Source organism: Lepidochelys olivacea (genome assembly GCF_965140295.1).
Source record: "Lepidochelys olivacea isolate rLepOli2 genome assembly, chromosome: 9".
NCBI classification, from domain to species: domain Eukaryota; kingdom Metazoa; phylum Chordata; order Testudines; family Cheloniidae; genus Lepidochelys; species Lepidochelys olivacea.
The window spans coordinates 73408882-73427284 of record NC_140419.1 but is presented as its reverse complement, the minus strand read 5'-3'; the positions used below and the strand labels follow the sequence as shown (position 1 = coordinate 73427284).

The following is an 18403-nucleotide window of genomic DNA, read 5'->3' as shown; positions in this document are numbered from 1 at the left end:
CTCATTGAGCTTCTGCATTCAGGGAGTGTAATAAAGAAAAAAAAAAGAGGAGTTACTTTAAATTTGGCACCTGAATCACATGCTTAAAGCAGTAAATTTCTCTGACTTGTGCCAGGTTAGGAGGCGGCATCACTTTTCTCATTAATGAAAAGAACTGCTCACCTCCTGGCAGAGAAGCAATGAGGGTTTGCAGAGCAGTTAAGTCATTGCAGACAGATAACTGTCTTTGCAGACTTCATATATATTCCATGCGTGTTTGAAATAAACACATCTTCTTTACTATCTGTTCCACAGTGGAAACGGATCCCATGGCTTACTAAGAACACATTGGAGCTGCCAAGATTAAAAAAAAAATCAAACAAAATCTTCATTTTGATAAACAGCCCTGCATGAGTTTGAGGGCCTGAGCCTACACGAGGATCCACAAGCATCAACCCTCAGCTTGATGAGAATCCTACTAAAATAAATTATCAAGAGTTCCACTGACTTTGAGGCATAAGTATTCTTGTGGGTGCACCCCTTTGGAGGATCAGGGCCTAAATCTGAGTACAGGGAGACTAGATATTTTTGACACAGTAGTACTAGTCAGCCGTGTCCATTGACTTCAGTTAGAGTTGTAGATGTTCAGTTCTTCTAAAAGGTAGGTGCACAGCAGAGCTCTTCTTGACCTGCTGCTCACAAACCGGGAAGAATTAGTAGGGGAAGCAAAAGTGGATGGGAACCTGGGAGGCAGTGACCATGAAATGGTCGAGTTCAGGATCCTAAACCAAGGAAGAAAGGAGAGCAGCAGAATACAGATCCTGGACTTCAGAAAAGCAGACTTTGACTCCCTCAGGGAAATGATGGGCAAGATCCCCTGGGAGAATAACATGAGGGGGAAAGGAGTCCAGGAGAGCGGGCTGTATTTTAAAGAATCCTTATTGAGATTACAGGGACAAACCATCCCGATATGTAGAAAGAATAGTAAATATGGCAGGCGACCAGCTTGGCTTAACAGTGAGATCCTTGCTGCTCTTAAATTCAAAAAAGAAGCTTCCAAGAAGTGGAAGATTGGACAAATGACCAGGGATAAGTATAAAAATATTGCTTGGGCTTGCAGGAGTGAAATCAGGAAGGCCAAATCACACCTGGAGTTGCAGCTAGCAAGAGATGTTTAGAGTAACAAGAAGGGTTTCTTCAGGTATGTTAGCAACTAGAAGAAAGTCAAGGAAAGTGTGGGCCCCTTACCGAATGAGGAAGGCAACCTCATGACAGAGGATGTGGAAAAAGCTAATGTACTCAATGCTTTTTTTGCCTCTGTCTTCACGTCCAAGGTCAGCTCCCAGACTACTGCACTGGGCAGCACAGCATGGGGAGGAGGTGACCAGCCCTCTGTGGAGAAAGAAGTGGTTTGGGACTATTTAGAAAAGCTGGACGAGCACAAGTCCATGGGGCCGGATGCGTTGCTAAAGGAGAGTGCTAAAGGAGTTGGCAGATGTGATTGCAGAGCCATTGGCCATTATCTTTGAAAACTCATGGCGATCGGGGGAGGTCCCAGATGACTGGAAAAAGGCTAATGTAGTGCCCATCTTTAAAAAAGGGAAGAAGGAGGATCCTGGGAACTACAGGCCAGTCAGCCTCACCTCAGTCCCTGGAAAAATCATGGAGCAGGTCCTCAAGGAATCAATTCTGAAGCACTTAGAGGAGAGGAAAGTGATCAGGAACAGTCAGCATGGATTCACCAAGGGCAAGTCATGCCTGACTAATCTAATTGCCTTCTATGAGGAGATAACTGGCTCTGTGGATGAAGGGAATGCAGTGGACGTGTTGTTCCTTGACTTTAGCAAAGCTTTTGACACGGTCTCCCACAGTATTCTTGCCAGCAAGTTAAAGAAGTATGGGCTGGATGAATGGACTATAAGATGGATAGAAAGCTGGCTAGATTGTCGGGCTCAATGGTTAGTGATCAATGGCTCCATGTCTAGTTGGCAGCCGGTATCAAGTGGAGTGCCCCAGGGGTTGGTCCTGGGGCCGGTTTTTTCAATATCTTCATAAATGATCTGGAGGATGGTGTGGATTACACCCTCAGCAAGTTTGCAGATGACACTAAACTGGGAGGAGTGGTAGATACGCTGGAGGGTAGGAATAGGATACAGAGGGACCTAGACAAATTGGAGGATTGGGCCAAAAGAAATCTGATGAGGTTCAACAAGGACAAGTGCAGAGTCCTGCACTTAGGACGGAAGAATCCCATGCACCGCTACAGACTAGGGACCGAATGGCTCGGCAGCAGTTCTGCAGAAAAGGACCTAGGGGTGACAGTGGACAAGAAGTTGGATATGAGTCAACAGTGTGCCCTTGTTGCAAAGAAGGCCAATGGCATTTTGGGATGTATAAGTAGGGGCATTGCTAGCAGATCGAGGGACGTGATTGTTCCCCTCTATTCGACATTGGTGAGGCCTCATCTGGAGTACTGTGTCCAGTTTTGGGCCCCACACTACAAGAAGGATGTGGAAACATTAGAAAGAGTCCAGCGGAGGGCAACAAAAATGATTAGGGGACTGGAACATATTACTTATGAGGAGAGGCTGAGGGAACTGGGGATGTTTAGTCTTCAGAAGAGAAGAATGAGGGGGGATTTTATAGCTGCTTTTAACTACCTGAAAGGGGGTTCCAAAGAGGATGGCTCTAGACTGTTCTCAGTGTTAGCAGATGACAGAACGAGGAGTAATGGTCTCAAGTTGCAGTGGGGGAGATTTAGGTTGGATATTAGGAAAAACTTTTTCACTACGAGGGTGGTGAAACACTGGAATGCGTTACCTAGGGAGGTGGTGGAATCTCCTTCCGTAGAAGTTTTTAAGGTCAGGCTTGACAAAGCCCTGGCTGGGATGATTTAGTCGGGGATCGGTCCTGCTTTGAACAAGGGGTTGGACTAGATGACCTCCTGAGGTCCTTTCCAACCCTGATATTCTATGATTCCTGTGTTTTACACCTCGTACTGTATACAACTGCAGGCATCTTTTCTTAAATAGGTACAGGAGAGAATACACTGCTGCAGAATATTTTTCTTTTAATGAAACATATGGGACCTGACCCTAAAATAGGGAGCAATTTGATTTAAAAAAAATGTTGAAAGGGAACAATGTTTTCAGTAGTGGACATTTTAATGTATCCCAGTAAGTCAGTGCAGAAGGAAAATAAGTATTTGTAACTATATCTTCAATCCCGTCCCCCATTCAAAGAACACCACAACTGTCTACAGCTTTCTTGTAAGGATGTAGGTTTCCACCACTTCATCACTTGGAGAAAAAATATACGAAGAGTTATCACTATCATGATTATTCTTAATTTGTTCTTGACAACCTTTGAGAAGTCTTTGTCCATCACAAGCAGGGCACATTGCCTACATAGCATTATTAATAAAGACCAGAAATTGAAGTAATACGCAGCAAGAGAAAAAGAGACTGGTATGGTTACAAACGCTAGGGACTAAAACTTATGTCTAGGAAGTTATATCTTTGCTGCAACAGTTTCTCACTTAAGCTAGTTACCAGCTGCTCCTTCCTTTCAGGCCAAGAGGCTCCAACTTTCACAGACTCATAAGGTGCTGCGCCCTACATGGTGGATAATTTTAAAAAGGCTTTTTTTCCTCCCCTTATGTTACCCACACTCCATTGTCTCCACCGTGAGAGCCAGGAAGGTATCCTGAGGTGCAGACTATGTCCGCTGGCATGTTTACTAAGTTGTTTCCTCCGCTTGTTTGCTTGATGATATTGGTTACCTTATATGTATGTAAATATACATTCATTGTCCTCTGTCTGTAATCAAGCTGGTCAGACTGGAAATCCACATTGCTTTGTCAGGCTTCCTGCATGCTCTGCCTCCCAAACACAGGGTTTTTTAAGACCATATTTACAGCACACACATATTAAAAAAAAAAAAAACCCTCTCACTAGACTACCCATACATACATCACACAATGATTTGTCTGCCCCAGTGTGTCACCAGTTTATGTATGATCCCTTATATGGCTGCTTTTAGATAAATATTATGACAACTGTGTGTTGTGTGTGTCAGACCTGATATGAGTTAATGTATGGTGGGCCCTCTGCCACTTGGCATCAAGGGGGTGCTTATGGTCACACATAGTCTTCTGGGCTAATGCAGCTGCGTCAGCCCCAATGTTGCTGGTAGAGTTTCTCAACTTATTACATTTGTGCTAGTTCTGACAACCTAGGGCTAAGCCCTACACAAGTAATTTTTTTTACCCTTCCTCCCCAACCCAGACCCACGTTTGTCGCCTCACCTCAACTGTAAACCCTTTGAGGCTCTCACTGTAGCTGCTTGGCTTGAGGAGATAGAGTAACAAAATTAATCAGATGTGTGTAGACATTAGCCAATAAGGAGCAACGGGTGCCAGCTTGGTGGGCTCATAAATAATGTTTTAGGATGTGAATAGAAGGGAACTAGATTGTTTTCATACTCGTGGTCTATCAAGTGTGTGAGGTGCATATCACACAGAGTTAAAAGAATGTGCTTAACTAGCAGGTTTCTTCTTTAATAAAAATACTGACTAGCCTATTGGTAGTGCACTGCACTGTCAGGTTGGAGACTGGTCACATAGCATTTATTCCCAGTCCTGATTTTTAGTCCATAGGCTGGAGTTTCACTTTGCAATGAGGACTGGGCAAGAGACTGGTGAGTCAGAAGATGAACTACAGTGGTCTGTTGAATCTACAGAAAATTTTTTAGCCATCTAAAATGTAATTTTCAGGAGTAGCATTCAATTCATTCTTGGTATTTACTGTATATTTCTTTTCTGCAAATATAATTCTTGCCCTCCTTTATGTCTAGTCAGCACAGCCCCAAGCTAGAAATTAAAATAAAAAGACTTGCCCTCTAAATGGACTCCTGAATGCTATTACAAAGTGTGCCAGGTTTAACAAACAGGCTCAATAAAAGCAGGCTTCACTTTGCCTCAATAAATGGAAAGGTTTTGTGTCCTTGGTTAGATAGTAGTGCACCCAGCTGTATTTCTTGTTTATTCTATTGTTTTATATGTATGAATGCTGCTTTTAATATGTACAGTTCTAGTGGGCTTTAAATTCAAAATGTTTCAGTCAAAACCTTTTCTCCTTTTACTATAAAAATATGTACTTATTTAACCCACAAAATATGCTTCCAGCACTTGCCCACTTTTTAATTACTTTGTCAATTAGGATTTCCCAAGCCTCGCTAATAAATTTCTGCCTTTGTGTGCACTTATTCAGGCTGTGCACAAAATGTAGACACCATTCAGATGTGAAGACCTATTACAAGATTGAAATAGATTTCTAATGCATTTATCATTCATCTTTGCAGCGTGTGATTTCAATCAGAAAAAAATGATGAATGGTTTGACAGTTTCCACCCATATACGCTAAAACATAATATGCTTCTACTAGTTTTCAGCTATTACAGACTTTAACATGCAATGTGACCTTGGTCTGCAAAGCATGTTTGGTTAGCACAAAAACTTAATCATAAGGAGTCATAAGTAGAATCCTTCTTCTTTACTGCCCTTTTTCTGGGACTAGGAAATTTATTGCTTGTGGGACAGGTAGGATATGAACAATGGGCCAAATAGAGTCCAGGGTTATCTCATCTGTGTGAAAACTGCTGCTGAAAATCGATGTGACCTCTGCTACACTGTCATCCCAATTCCCACCCTCTGTGTCCTATTTGTCTTTTGGTAGAAGCTTAGATCTGTGTGCTGTCTCTATGTGTCTCTCTTGGGCCAGATTATCAAAATGAATCATTGCCTGCATACCTCTTATATTTCTATTTATTTTCCTGGTGTTGACTAGGTCTGATGAAATATGATTCTTTTTGCATTTGATCCTCACTGCAGCAAGCAGCACCTAATTTAGCTGTGTCTATCTCTTTAAAGAAGAGTAATACTATTTTGAAACTTCAATCTACTGTATAGCAACATTACAAACCATAGACCATGAAACCTGTCTTCACAGTCAATAGTAATTTTCCTTTCAGCCAATTTAATAGTATTACTTTCATCTCCAAGTAGGAGAGATTTCTAGATATTTTAAAGCTGTTACAGTTTTCTGTTATGCATACTTTATGTATTGTTCTCCTTTTGAGATGCCACTTTTGTTTAGTCTGCCTTAACTCTGTAGCATAAACGTCATTTCTGTGTAATATCATATGCAACAGCTAATCAATTAATTTTAAGATTTCTACTTCTTATATAAAATATTTAAACAGGAGAAACGGTATATAGTCTTTGAATCAGTAAGAACGCAGTGGTCTGAATATGTAACCACAGTTGTTTAAAAATAGATAATTTATATGACACAAATCCAGCTTCTACAAAGATGTGAATATGTTGTAGGCTTTTGTTATTATTAATACTTGAGGCATCGTTGTGAAGATGTTCCATTTAATGCTCTCACACAGTGAAGACAAAATACTCCCTAACATAGATTTCAGCAAATACAGGAAGACTCCTAGCACTGCTGGGTTAGTTGTCAGCAAATGTATTTCAGAAACGTAACATGTTAGCTTGTTCAAGAGATGCCTAAGGAATTTGTTTTTCAAGCTATATAATATTACCAATGTAAAGACCTGCAGGTTAATTTCTGTCATAGTATTTGTAACCAACGTACTGATTCCCTCTGGATTTTTTTTTTAAATGGTGGGGGGAAAGCCCTGTAAATGTGGTCTGATCTAATTGTAAATCTTAGAATTAATATGACCAAGGCACTTGACAAATTAAACTATCAGGATTGGTTGTGCAATTGCCTTTAGAAAAAACATGCATCATGAATTTATGATCAATATATTAGTTTCAAGCTTTATAAAAAGCAATTGCTGTGAAGATGTTCTTATAACTTCTGCAACTGCCAAAGGAATTAAAGGGATGTTTCGTGGATTCCACAGGAACACTACAGAGATATATTTCTAGATATTGCAGATTCAAAGAACATACAACACAACACCTGATGTAAAATAACTGACTGAAGACTTTTGTTCTATAGGTTTCAGCAGTACGTTTGATACTTAAAGCTAGTATGTGTAGAGGAGGGTTTAAAAAGAGGTAATATGTCACGTATTGCTCTGGAACAGGGGTTTTCAAATGTTATTCATTTGTGGATTCCTAAAAATTTTTGAATGGCGGTGCAGATCCCTTTGGAAATCTTAGACATAGGCTGTGAACCGTGAGAGGTCTGCAGACCACAGGTTGAAAACTATTGCTCTGCAATATTCATTAGTGACAGTGTTAATTCATAAAAAAAAAAAAAGTTTTGGGCTCAGACAGATTGGTGAAAAATATTTTTAAATGATGTTGCTTCTCTGGAGATTAACTTTTTACATCACGGAGGGGCAATGTGTTGCCTGTCAAACCGGGAATACGATATTGGGCCAGGATCCTGCAATTTATAAAAGGCACACCAGTTTGGCTACCTATTGTAAATTGCAGGAGCAGGGATTCCCCCTACTCTACCATGTTACTGCCCCCTTTCCAGTGCCTGACTTACTTCAGAATACACCCTTTCTCTTTTTACCCTAGGTGAAACAACTCACCTAAAACACTCAAAACATGTTTAGCTAATGCTGAACACCAGAAAGGATGACAATAGCAAGATACTCTGTAGGAAAATCTGCACTGACATTTCACCTACAACTGAGACTCAGTGTCATCCAGGCAAGAGGGAATAACTGAGTTGATTATACTGTTGACTCTGGGAGGGGAAAATTAAAGGGAGGGAGAAATGATAAATTCCCTGACTATAGAGGATTTATTTGGTTGTAACAGAAAAACCCTACTTTTCATTGTTCTCTGATAAACCGTTCAGATCTAGTGACCTGAGTAACAGAGCTATAATTCTGTAATATACTGACATCTGGGGTATAACAATATTTGTGCACCTCCTCCAGGCTGCTCAGCATGATTTTTCTTTAACTTGTTCTATTTTTCAGCCTTACCATAATCACAATCCTTGTTGCCGTAAGACAAACAATGCCAATTTTGCTATAATAGTTATGAGTTGATTTCAAGGTGAATTAAGTCCTGGCCTTTAAACATTTCAGTCACCTGCCTGTATAAGAAGGTTGCCATTGCCAACATATTAACTTTCTGATGTTGCTTTCTAATATGTCTTTACAGAAGAGGTCCAAATTGCTATTCCAGTAATGAAACCAACCTTAGATAAAGTCCAACTGGCTGGACAGACCTTGCCTCCTGGATTCCCTGCACCATTTCTTTTTGCTGACGGTTTATCATCAGTAGAAACTCTATTAACCAACATTCAGGTAAATTATCTGGACCAGAGATACATAATGATAAATTAACTCATAAAGAATGAATATGCAGCGTTCCCATTTATTTAGTAATTCATACATTCTACAAAATCATATTCCTATGGATTCAGAATAATCTGTAAAATCAGATCTATTTTAATGAGATTTTTTTGAAGCAAACCGAAGAATGCTAACTACACTTGATAGTTTGTTTAAAATGCAGTGCAAGAGTTAAACTTTTCAGAACAGCAGTAATATGTCTCTCTTTGGGTTTTTTCCCCCCAGAACATGCATATACATATATGCAATTTCTCTATGTTTGTGTTTCTTGAGTCCTCATATGTCTTTTACTTAAGTTTCATTTTCGTGTGATAAAAAACCTCAATGGGATCAATTTGGAAAAGCTATTTTGAATGAGTCCACACCCCAAAGTTTCTCATAGAATTAGAATATGATATAGCTGCCTAATCTCCTCAGTTGTGTGCAAAAGTATACAAGTTTCCTGTCATATTTTTTTCTATTCTCTCACACAGATAGGATCAAATGATGATGTTTTATGCTACCATTGAGATTAAATGTCATTTTTCACAAGGCTGATGTATGTGTGTGCTGTTAGGGTCTACTGAAAGTAGCTGTGGACAACGCACGAGTCCAGGAAAAACAGATACAACAGGAAAAGAAAGAGTTAAAGATGGAGCTTTGTAGAGAGAGAGAACTGAGAGAGAGCTTAGAAAGGCAACTTACAGCTGAGCTGCAAAGCAGAGGTAAGTGAATGAAGAATGGACTTTAGATATGTTTTGCCTGCTCTGAGCAGCTGGTGACTTGGGCTTAGCTAGCAATCATAGATTAGCATAATGCAGTAGTGGACAAACACTGTTAAAGAAAGATTTAAGTGTTTATGTAAAACAAGTTTTTTTTCAGGCAGATAGGAAAAAACTGACTGTAGGACTGTTTCCTAGAGGATAACTGGCCACAAAATATTTTGGCAGCTCCCCTAGTTGAGAGCTGATTCAGTTCCATGGCTTTCACATGTATTATTACCAGTCCATCTGTGGGTTCTTAACTTGAATTCTTGATTTGGCAGCTTTAATTTATTCTGTGTTTCCAGCTATTATCTTCACCAGTGAGGAGCAGTCTTATTTTGCGAAAGAGTCACAAGGAAAGTACATTTCTAAAATGTGTTTACACTAGAATTTCTTTCATCATCTTCTCTCTGAGCTAGCCCATCCTTTTGGGGATAATTATTACACTAATAGGGAGGCTAGTCAGTTAGCTTCATTTGCAGATGACTCCAGTGCCACACCATGGATCAGTTGGGAGGAGAAAATGCTTATCCAAAACTGTCTTTTCCTGAGATCAGAAGCAAATAACCTTACTAATTCTCCTGTCATACCATGGAGGGAAACATGATATAGCTCTTAAACTGGGTCTTGTAAGGGGGTAACATGAATCATAATCACAATAGCAGATTGTGTTAGTTTTATAGTATGGCGTCTTAAGTGTAACATTTTTCACTGTGGTATTGCAAAGAGAGCAGACTTGTCCAAAGTTCAGCGTCTACATTAAAGGGCAATATGAAATGAGTAGAAGTTATAGTGAACATGCTAAAATACCATCCGTGGATTATATCAAAATTCTACCCTCTAGGAGTCAGAAGTGAATGGAGAGAAAACTCCCCAGAGATAATTAAATTGCAGAGGACCTGCAATTTGTTGTACCCCCACAATCCAAAGGAAAGAAATCTCATAAGGTGAAATTCACCCCTATGTAAAGGGCCAGCACAGAATCTGTGCATCCCTTAAGCTTCATTTAAACCATCACAATCCTTACATGAGACTTAAGTGATGTATAGACTTTGGTGGCCTCCAGCATGGGACTGAGTTTCATCACTGATGCATCAGCCTTGGTTTTGTTCCTCTCCCAGACCCTTTCCATCAGTGCAGAACGAGCTCCAATGGACCTGGAGTTTGATACACAAAAGAGTGCACAGAGATTGCTGAAATTCCCACCATCATGTCCCCCTCCCCACATGGTAGTGGAACTGCAGCACTTTTGCTGCAGGCAGGAACCTCTATGGCTGAATGGGCTAAGGCGGCAGGATTTGCTCCTGTGTGCATATTGGAAGATTGAAACTGAATCAGGCTTTGGTAGTCTCAAGATGCTGCTGTATCTGAAAATAAACAGAATTAAATACCTTCGTACAGCTGCCACAGCTGTACAATGTACATGCTAATAGAACCACTCCCTCTACACTTTAAGGAAGTTTTTTGATTACATTTTAAAATATTTAAAAAGCACTGAAGTCCTTCCATTGCAGCCTTAGACCAGATAGATGGAGATTGGCAGTATATCATCTGAGATGATCTGAACTATAACTTCAGTTTAAATGTAGTATGAAATTAGTTGAAAGGTCTTTTCAATGCAGTCTGAGCTGCTTGACTTTGAGTATGCCAGTTATTTCAGTGGAGACTACTTGAGCACGTAAAGAAGCTGGTTTTGGCTGTCCTCTAACTAGGTCACTAGAGAGCGCTTAGAGGGTAAAGTACTTGCAGCGAACAATTGATGTGAACATGGAAACAGTGAGCCACAGACACCGTAATATGGTTAAATGCAGAGGCCGTGACTTTATTACCTGACTGGGGTAACCACCTCAAACTACCCGATAGAGTGGTCCAGCATGAACCAATGGACACTGGTGGCCCTTATGTACTATAAATCTGGGGTGAGTGTGAAAACTATGCATCTTCAGTTCTAGGATCCTGACCCACCTTCATGCTGGAGGTAGGAGAGATGAGGGGAGCCAAAATATGCAGAAGACATGGAGGTATACCGCCTTTGCCATGCCATGTGTGTCCAGAGCTAATGGCCAAGCAGCTCAATGGATTTAGGGCCCTCATTTAGACCCTTCTGAACCCATCAAAGTTATGATAATTGTAATTCAACATCCCCCACCTCTAAACAGACCTCCTGAATACATGAAAAACCCATACAGCTTTGTGTCAATTTCACCATATGGGAAAAGTCACTTCCAGACCCCAAAACTGACAACCTGTATAGACCCCAGAGATCCAGCATCCTAATTAAAGGGTGGGTACGTTAGAGATGAAACATGGACCTTGCAATGGCTGCCATGCATGGGAAGCAGACTGTATCTCTCCTTCCCCTCTTCCATCAACCATGTGACAACTAATCCCCTGGCCACTCCCATTGCCCAGTAGCAGCAACAGGGAATGGGACAAGCACCCAGCTGAACCATGCAACACTCCAATTTCCCTTTCTTTACAGTATGCAGAAGGTGAAGACGGAAAGGGGTCAAGACAATGAATCATAGAAATGTAGGGTGGGAAGGGGCCTCGAGAAGCCATCAAGTCCAGCCGCCTGTGCTGAAGCAGGACTATACCTTGATCATTTCTGACAGGCGGTTGTCCAATCTGTTCTTAAAAAACCCTACAATTATGGGGATTCCATTGGAAGCCTATTCCAATGTTTAACTACCTTTATAGCTAGAACATTTTCCCTAAATTTCCCTTGCTGCAGATTAAGCCCATTACTTCTTGTCCTACCTTCAGTGGACCTGGTGAACATCACCGTCCTCTTTCTAACAGCCCTTAACATACTGTATTTATAGACTTAACAGGTTCTCTTCTCAATACTGAACATGTCCAGGTTTTTTAACCTTTGCTCATAGGGCAGGTTTTCTAAACTTTTTATAATTTTTGGTGCTCTTCTCTGTACTCTCTCCAGTTTGTCCTCATCTTCCTTAAAGTGTGGCGCCCAGCATTGGACACAGTACTCCCGATGAGGCCTCACCAGTGCTGAGTAGAGTGGGATGACGCCTTCCCATGTCTTATAAATGACACTCCTTTTAATGCACCCTAGAATATTAGCCTTTTTCACAACTGCATCACACTGTTGACTCATCTTCAATTTGTGATAACCCCCGATCCTTTTCAGCAGTACTACCACCTAACCAGTTATTTACCATTTTGTAGTTGTGCATTTGATTTTTCCTTCCAACAGCACTTTTCTTTACTGAAATTCATTTTGTTGATTTCAGACCTATTTGCCAAGGTCATTTTGAGGTCATTAAAGGGCACCCGAGGGAGCCATATTGAACTCTTACTTACTGTTCTTCGCATTGAGACAGTTTTCAGATGTGCCTTTAATATCTCTTAAGAATCTGCCAGTCCTCCTGAACTCCTTTTCCCCTTAGATTTCCTTCCCATGGGACCTAACCTATCAGTTTTCCGAATTTGTTTTCTGTTTTTTGAAGTCCATTGGCCTTAGAATCATAGAATATCAGGGTTGGAAGGGACCTCAGGAGGTCATCTAGTCCAACCCCCTGCTCAAAAGCAGGACCAATCCCCAATTAAATCATCCCAGCCAGGGCTTTGTCAAGCCTGACCTTAAAAACTTCTAAGGAAGGAGATTCCACCACCACCCTAGGCAACGCATTCCAGTGTTTCACCACCCTCCTAGTGAAAAAGTTTTTCCTAATATCCAACCTAAACCTCCCCCACTGCAACTTGAGACCATTACTCCTTGTCCTGTCCTCTTCTACCACTGAGAATAGTCTAGAACCATCCTCTCTGGAACCACCTCTCAGGTAGTTGAAAGCAGCTATCAAATCACCCCTCATTCTTCTCTACTGCAGACTAAACAATCCCAGTTCCCTCAGCCTCTCCTCATAAGTCATGTGTTCCAGACCCCTAATCATTTTTGTTGCCCTTCGCTGGACTCTCTCCAATTTATCCACATCCTTCTTGTAGTGTGGGGCCCAAAACTGGACACAGTACTCCAGATGAGGCCTCACCAATGTCGAATAGAGGGGGACGATCACGTCCCTCGATCTGCTCGCTATGCCCCTACTTATACATCCCAAAATGCCATTGGCCTTCTTGGCAACAAGGGCACACTGCTGACTCATATCCAGCTTCTCGTCCACTGTCACCCCTAGGTCCTTTTCTGCAGAACTGCTGCCTAGCCATTCGGTCCCTAGTCTGTAGCTGTGCATTGGGTTCTTCCGTCCTAAGTGCAGGACCCTGCACTTATCCTTATTGAACCTCATCAGATTTCTTTTGGCCCAATCCTCCAATTTGTCTAGGTCCCTCTGTATCCTATCCCTGCCCTCCAGCGTATCTACCACTACTCCCAGTTTAGTATCATCCGCAAATTTGCTGAGAGTGCAATCCACACCATCCTCCAGATCCTTTATGAAGATATTGAACAAAACCGGCCCCAGGACCGACCCCTGGGGCACTCCACTTGACACCGGCTACCAACTAGACATGGAGCCATTGATCACTACCCGTTGAGCCCGACAATCTAGCCAACTTTCTACCCACCTTATAGTCCATTCATCCAGCCCGTACTTCTTTAACTTGCTGACAAGAATACTGTGGGAGACCGTGTCAAAAGCTTTGCTAAAGTCAAGAAACAATACATCCACTGCTTTCCCTTCATCCATAGAACCAGTAATCTCATCATAGAAGGCGATTAGATTAGTCAGGCATGACCTTCCCTTGGTGAATCCATGCTGACTGTTCCTGATCACTTTCCTCTCATGTAAGTGCTTCAGGATTGATTCTTTGAGGACCTGCTCCATGCTTATTCTCCTGCTCTCACTCCTTCCTTTCCTTAGAATCATGAAATTTATCATTTCAGAGTCACGATCACCCAAATTGCCCTCCATCTTCGTATTTGCTCCCAATTTCTCCCTGCTGCTCAGACTCAAGCCTAAAACGGCTGTCCCTCTGGGAACTTCCTGCACTTTCTGAAACAAAAAGTTTCCCCCAATACCTTCCAGGAACTTATTGCAAATTTTGTGTTTTGCCATATTCTTTCCCAACTGATGTCTGGGTAGTTAAAGTCCACCATTACTATCAGGTCTTGTGTTTTGGATATTTCTGTTATTCCTTATCCAACACTTTCCTGACTGGATAGTCTACGGTAGACCCGTACTGTGACATTACCCCTATTTTTTTTACCCCTTCTATCTTTACCAGGAGACCTTCAATTGTTCTGTCTCTCACCTATTGCTGGACCTCAAAACAAGTATATATTCTTAATATATAAAATAGCATCCCTTCCTCCATCCTGCCTGTCTTTCTCATTTAATGCTCTCAGTTAATATTTGAGGGACTGATTCACCCTTCTTCAAGGCATGTAGCACTGTTCTTTACAAGCCGGCCCCCCAATGAAACAATAGGACTTCATGCAGAGTAAGACTAAACTCATCTTGAAGCAGGGTAGCTGAATCTAGGTCTTAATCTTCCCAACTTTTATAAAGGGTCCTGAAGCAGTTTCAGGAAAAGCATTTTCATTTTTTGAGCTCTTTAGAGAAAATGGCATTCCAACGGATAGCTCTGCCACTGATCTTCTGGGTGACCTTGGGCAAGTCACTGCACTTCTTTGTGCCCCAGTTTTCCCATCTGTTCAACAGGGATAATAATACATAACTCCTTTGTGAAGTGCTTTGATGTCTACTGATGAGAAAGTAGTATTTAAGAGCTAGGTATTATTCTTATAATACTTTTACCTATTTTGACCCGAGTGTTTGACCAACATTCTGGGTGTGGTGGTTGTTTCTGTTAGGAGGAGAAATTGATGACAGAATCAGATATTGCTTCGATGCAATCGTGATTTGTTTTGTTATTTAAATACAAATAATGTACAAAGGCCTGTTTTCCTGAACACAGTAAGAATCAAACAGCAGGAGGCAGTCTTTTTACTGACAGTTCCAAGCCTCTTTCCAGTTAACACTATGCCCAAAAAGCTCTTTCTCTGGGCTTTATCTCAGAAATATGCTCCTGCTACTGTTCTGATTGTCTCCTTGCTTTCTCCTTCTCTGCCTATCTTGGGCTGCTTCTGCTTACAAATACAGACACCTCCACCAAACAATACCCAACCCCCTGCATTTGCATTCAGTTCCCAGTGCAATACCTCCATCCACATAGCTTTGACTGGCCTTGCAAGTGGCCGTGGCACCTGCAGTTTTAGACTTTTTATTCCAAAATGAGTCTGACTGCTTCTTACATTTATCGTGAATGAAGGACACTGTCATGCCCACCAGATTCAATAAGGTTTCACCCCAACTCAATAATAGTATTTATATTATTGATCATTCCAGATTTTATGGTACCTGGGAATTCAAACATAGCAAATTCCATTTCCTTTTAATACTGGAAAATACCACTGGATGTCAAAGTAGTAAATAAATGCTCTGGTATGTCTATATGAATATCACTGGTCCCAGTATCTGACACATGCTGTGCAGAGATTACTAATATAATTGGAGTTGTATGTAGAAAGCAAACAGTCACTGGGGAAGGTGGGTCTAATATTCTCAATGATGAAAGGAAGAGTTGGAATGGAAGACTAGATACTTAAGTCATTGCTAGGAAATTACATTTTTATTAGACTGGGTGTAAAACAAAACTCCGAGTCCAAACTCCCTCAGACTTCGTGAAATGCAAATCCAAAACTAGTCCAAATTTCACTGCTGATCCCTCAGCCTGATTCTGCCTACACTGGGTGGTATAGTGACATCAATGGGACTGCTCACTCTCATTGAGGATAGCAGGATCAGGACGTTTAAAATTTTATGATCCAAACATTTTCACATTTTGGATATGGAGCTATAATTTTTGTAACGGACCCATTTCTGGTATTTTCCTCTCCTGGCTCCACAGAGCTTGAGCGTCAGCTGATGAGTATCTTTGTTATGAAAGCATTATTTGGGCTTTACTTAGAACTATTTAATGAAGTCTTTGCACTATATTTACTTTCCAGCCACAATTCAAAAGCGCTTGAAGAAAGAGAAAAAAGCAAAGAGAAAATTGCAGGAAGCCCTGGAGTTTGAATCAAAGAGGAGAGAACAAGTGGAACAGGCACTTAAACAGGCCACGGCGGGTGACGGCCTCAGGATGTTAAACGGTAATGTCTCAGTTGGACTTTGCCAGTTAAGTTAGAATGAGGGTTTATCAGTTCTAATTAGCTGGAAAATACAAAATAGCACTAGGGATGCAAAAAACAGTCTAGTTTTTAAACACGAGCTTTGTCCAGAAGTAATTAAAAACCAAATTTAAGTCCTCAAGTACTCTGGGTCATGAATTAAACAAGAAAAAATAAGTAAGCCTAGATCTAGAAAGAGAGAGGAGGGCAGACATACAAATAGTGCAGGAATGCCAAGACATACTACACATTATTACCCTAGAAACCTGTTATAGTGATGGCTGGGGCTGTGAGAAACTTGTTGGTTTGAAGGAGGACTTGTGGCACCTTAGAGACTAACCAATTTATTTGAGCATAAGCTTTTGGTTAGTCTCTAAGGTGCCACAAGTCCCCCTTTTCTTTTTGCGAATACAGACTAACACGGCTGCTACTCTGAAACCTGTTGGTTTGAGTTTGCATGAGGTTCTGTGACTTTCCCATCTGTGCAGATTCAGTTTCATGACTATTGAATTGCCTTCTAAAAGTTCAGCTTTTTCAAACTCACGATGAACTTGTTCAGACTGAAGACTTATTAAGCTTACTACAGGCTTGTCTACACTGGCAACATTAAAGCTTTAACGTGGCTTGTGTGGTTGCAGCAGAGCACGGGGAGAGAGCTTTCCCGGCGCTCTAAAACACCCACCTCCACGAGGGGCATAGCTCGGAACGCGCTTCCAGCACTGGTGCACTGTCTGTACTGGCATGTTACAGCGCTGAAACGTGCAGCGCTCATGGGGGTGGTTTTTCACACCCTGAGGGATAAAGTTGCAGCGCTGTAAAGTGCCAGTGTAGACAAGCCCTACATGGTGTAAATCTTTGTGACTGTTTAGGTTCACAGCCTTCTCAAGTAGTATAAAACAAAACCACACAATTGCCAGAAATGTGTGAATAACAAAGGACAAAAAGTTCTATCAAGTGATATTAAAAAATATTGACTCTAAAGAGATCTGAACAAAAGTTAGCACTTCTGTTTCTGTGTTTGAAACTGAAACTAGCTAGTTTTCACTTAGTTTCAGATTCTGTAGCAAAAGGTTTACACAGCCAGTCAACTGATGACTGTGTTGGATAAACTGAATCTTTATATAACCTAAGATCCATTTGCTTGATTTTTTTCAGAGGTGCCAAGGATCTGCAGCTCCCATTGACTTCACTGGAATTTGTAGATGCTCAGCATTTCTGAAAATCAATTCAGGGTTGTCAATACTCCACTAATTTTATCAGCGTATAGTTAAATCTACAATTAATTGTGCTCCTTTAGACATTTAGACAACTTCTTAATTTGCAATCAGGTAGATGTCTATACATTAACACCTGCAAGAAGCACAAATGCTTGAAGTGAGCTGTAGCTCACGAAAGCTTATGTTCAAATAAATTTGTTAGTCTCTAAGGTGCCACAAGTCCTCCTTTTCTTTTTGTATTTAGATGTTAATCTGATTTCACTGGTAAATCAGGTAGCTCATTAGCACCCAACACCACAATTTAATTGCAGATACAATTTTATGCCCATAAAATTTGAAGGGTGATTTGTGAGGAATTTTTTTTTTTTTTACATTAACTCTGATGGTCTGTCCCTGTAACAGATACTAGTGTTAGTTACAGGTGATTTTGTTGTTTTATGAACAAACAGCATATATTTTAAAAGGCTAATAAAACCCTTCAGAAATATGTGCTGAATGCCCCCAGATAATTAGGAAAGGAGGACATTCACGTTATTGCAAGTTTAAAACACAGCCTTTGTTCTTATTTATTCCTTCAGATCTATGACATTCAGACCAGTGACTCTCTCCCTGTGCGATGTATCAGCATGCACTCTGCTGGTGACATCGGACCCATACAAATGCCAGTATGGGTAAGGAAAGCCCATTTGGCTACAGTCATTTGTGATTTTTGTTTGGTAAATATTATTCTATATATATGATAAAAATATTAAAAACTTTGCAATACTGTACAAGTATGGAATTTACCTTCTTGTGTGGCGCTGCACTGGTCCCTAATGAGGGTTTAGTGGTGGTTGTGATGTGACCAGCTGAGTGCATGCTGGTCCATAATACCAAACAAGTACTGGCAAGTCTGGATGTCACAGACCTAAAGGAGTTAAAAATAAAGGTAAGTTTTAAACTAGCAGAATAGTTAT

The 18403-nt window shown here is 41.0% G+C and overlaps 1 protein-coding gene across 7 annotated transcripts in view; it reads left to right on the top strand.

Moving 5' to 3' along the window:
* The window catches only part of DACH2 (dachshund family transcription factor 2), a 455869-nt gene that overhangs the window by 423857 nt on the left and 13609 nt on the right, over window positions 1-18403 (top strand). For all 7 annotated transcript variants that reach the window (XM_084638530.1, XM_084638527.1, XM_084638529.1 and 4 more), the window contains 3 exons: window positions 8144-8289; window positions 8894-9041; window positions 16069-16212. In XM_084638530.1, coding sequence (XP_084494656.1) covers window positions 8144-8289; window positions 8894-9041; window positions 16069-16212 — 438 coding nt within the window. The remainder of the gene's footprint in view (window positions 1-8143; window positions 8290-8893; window positions 9042-16068; window positions 16213-18403) is intronic.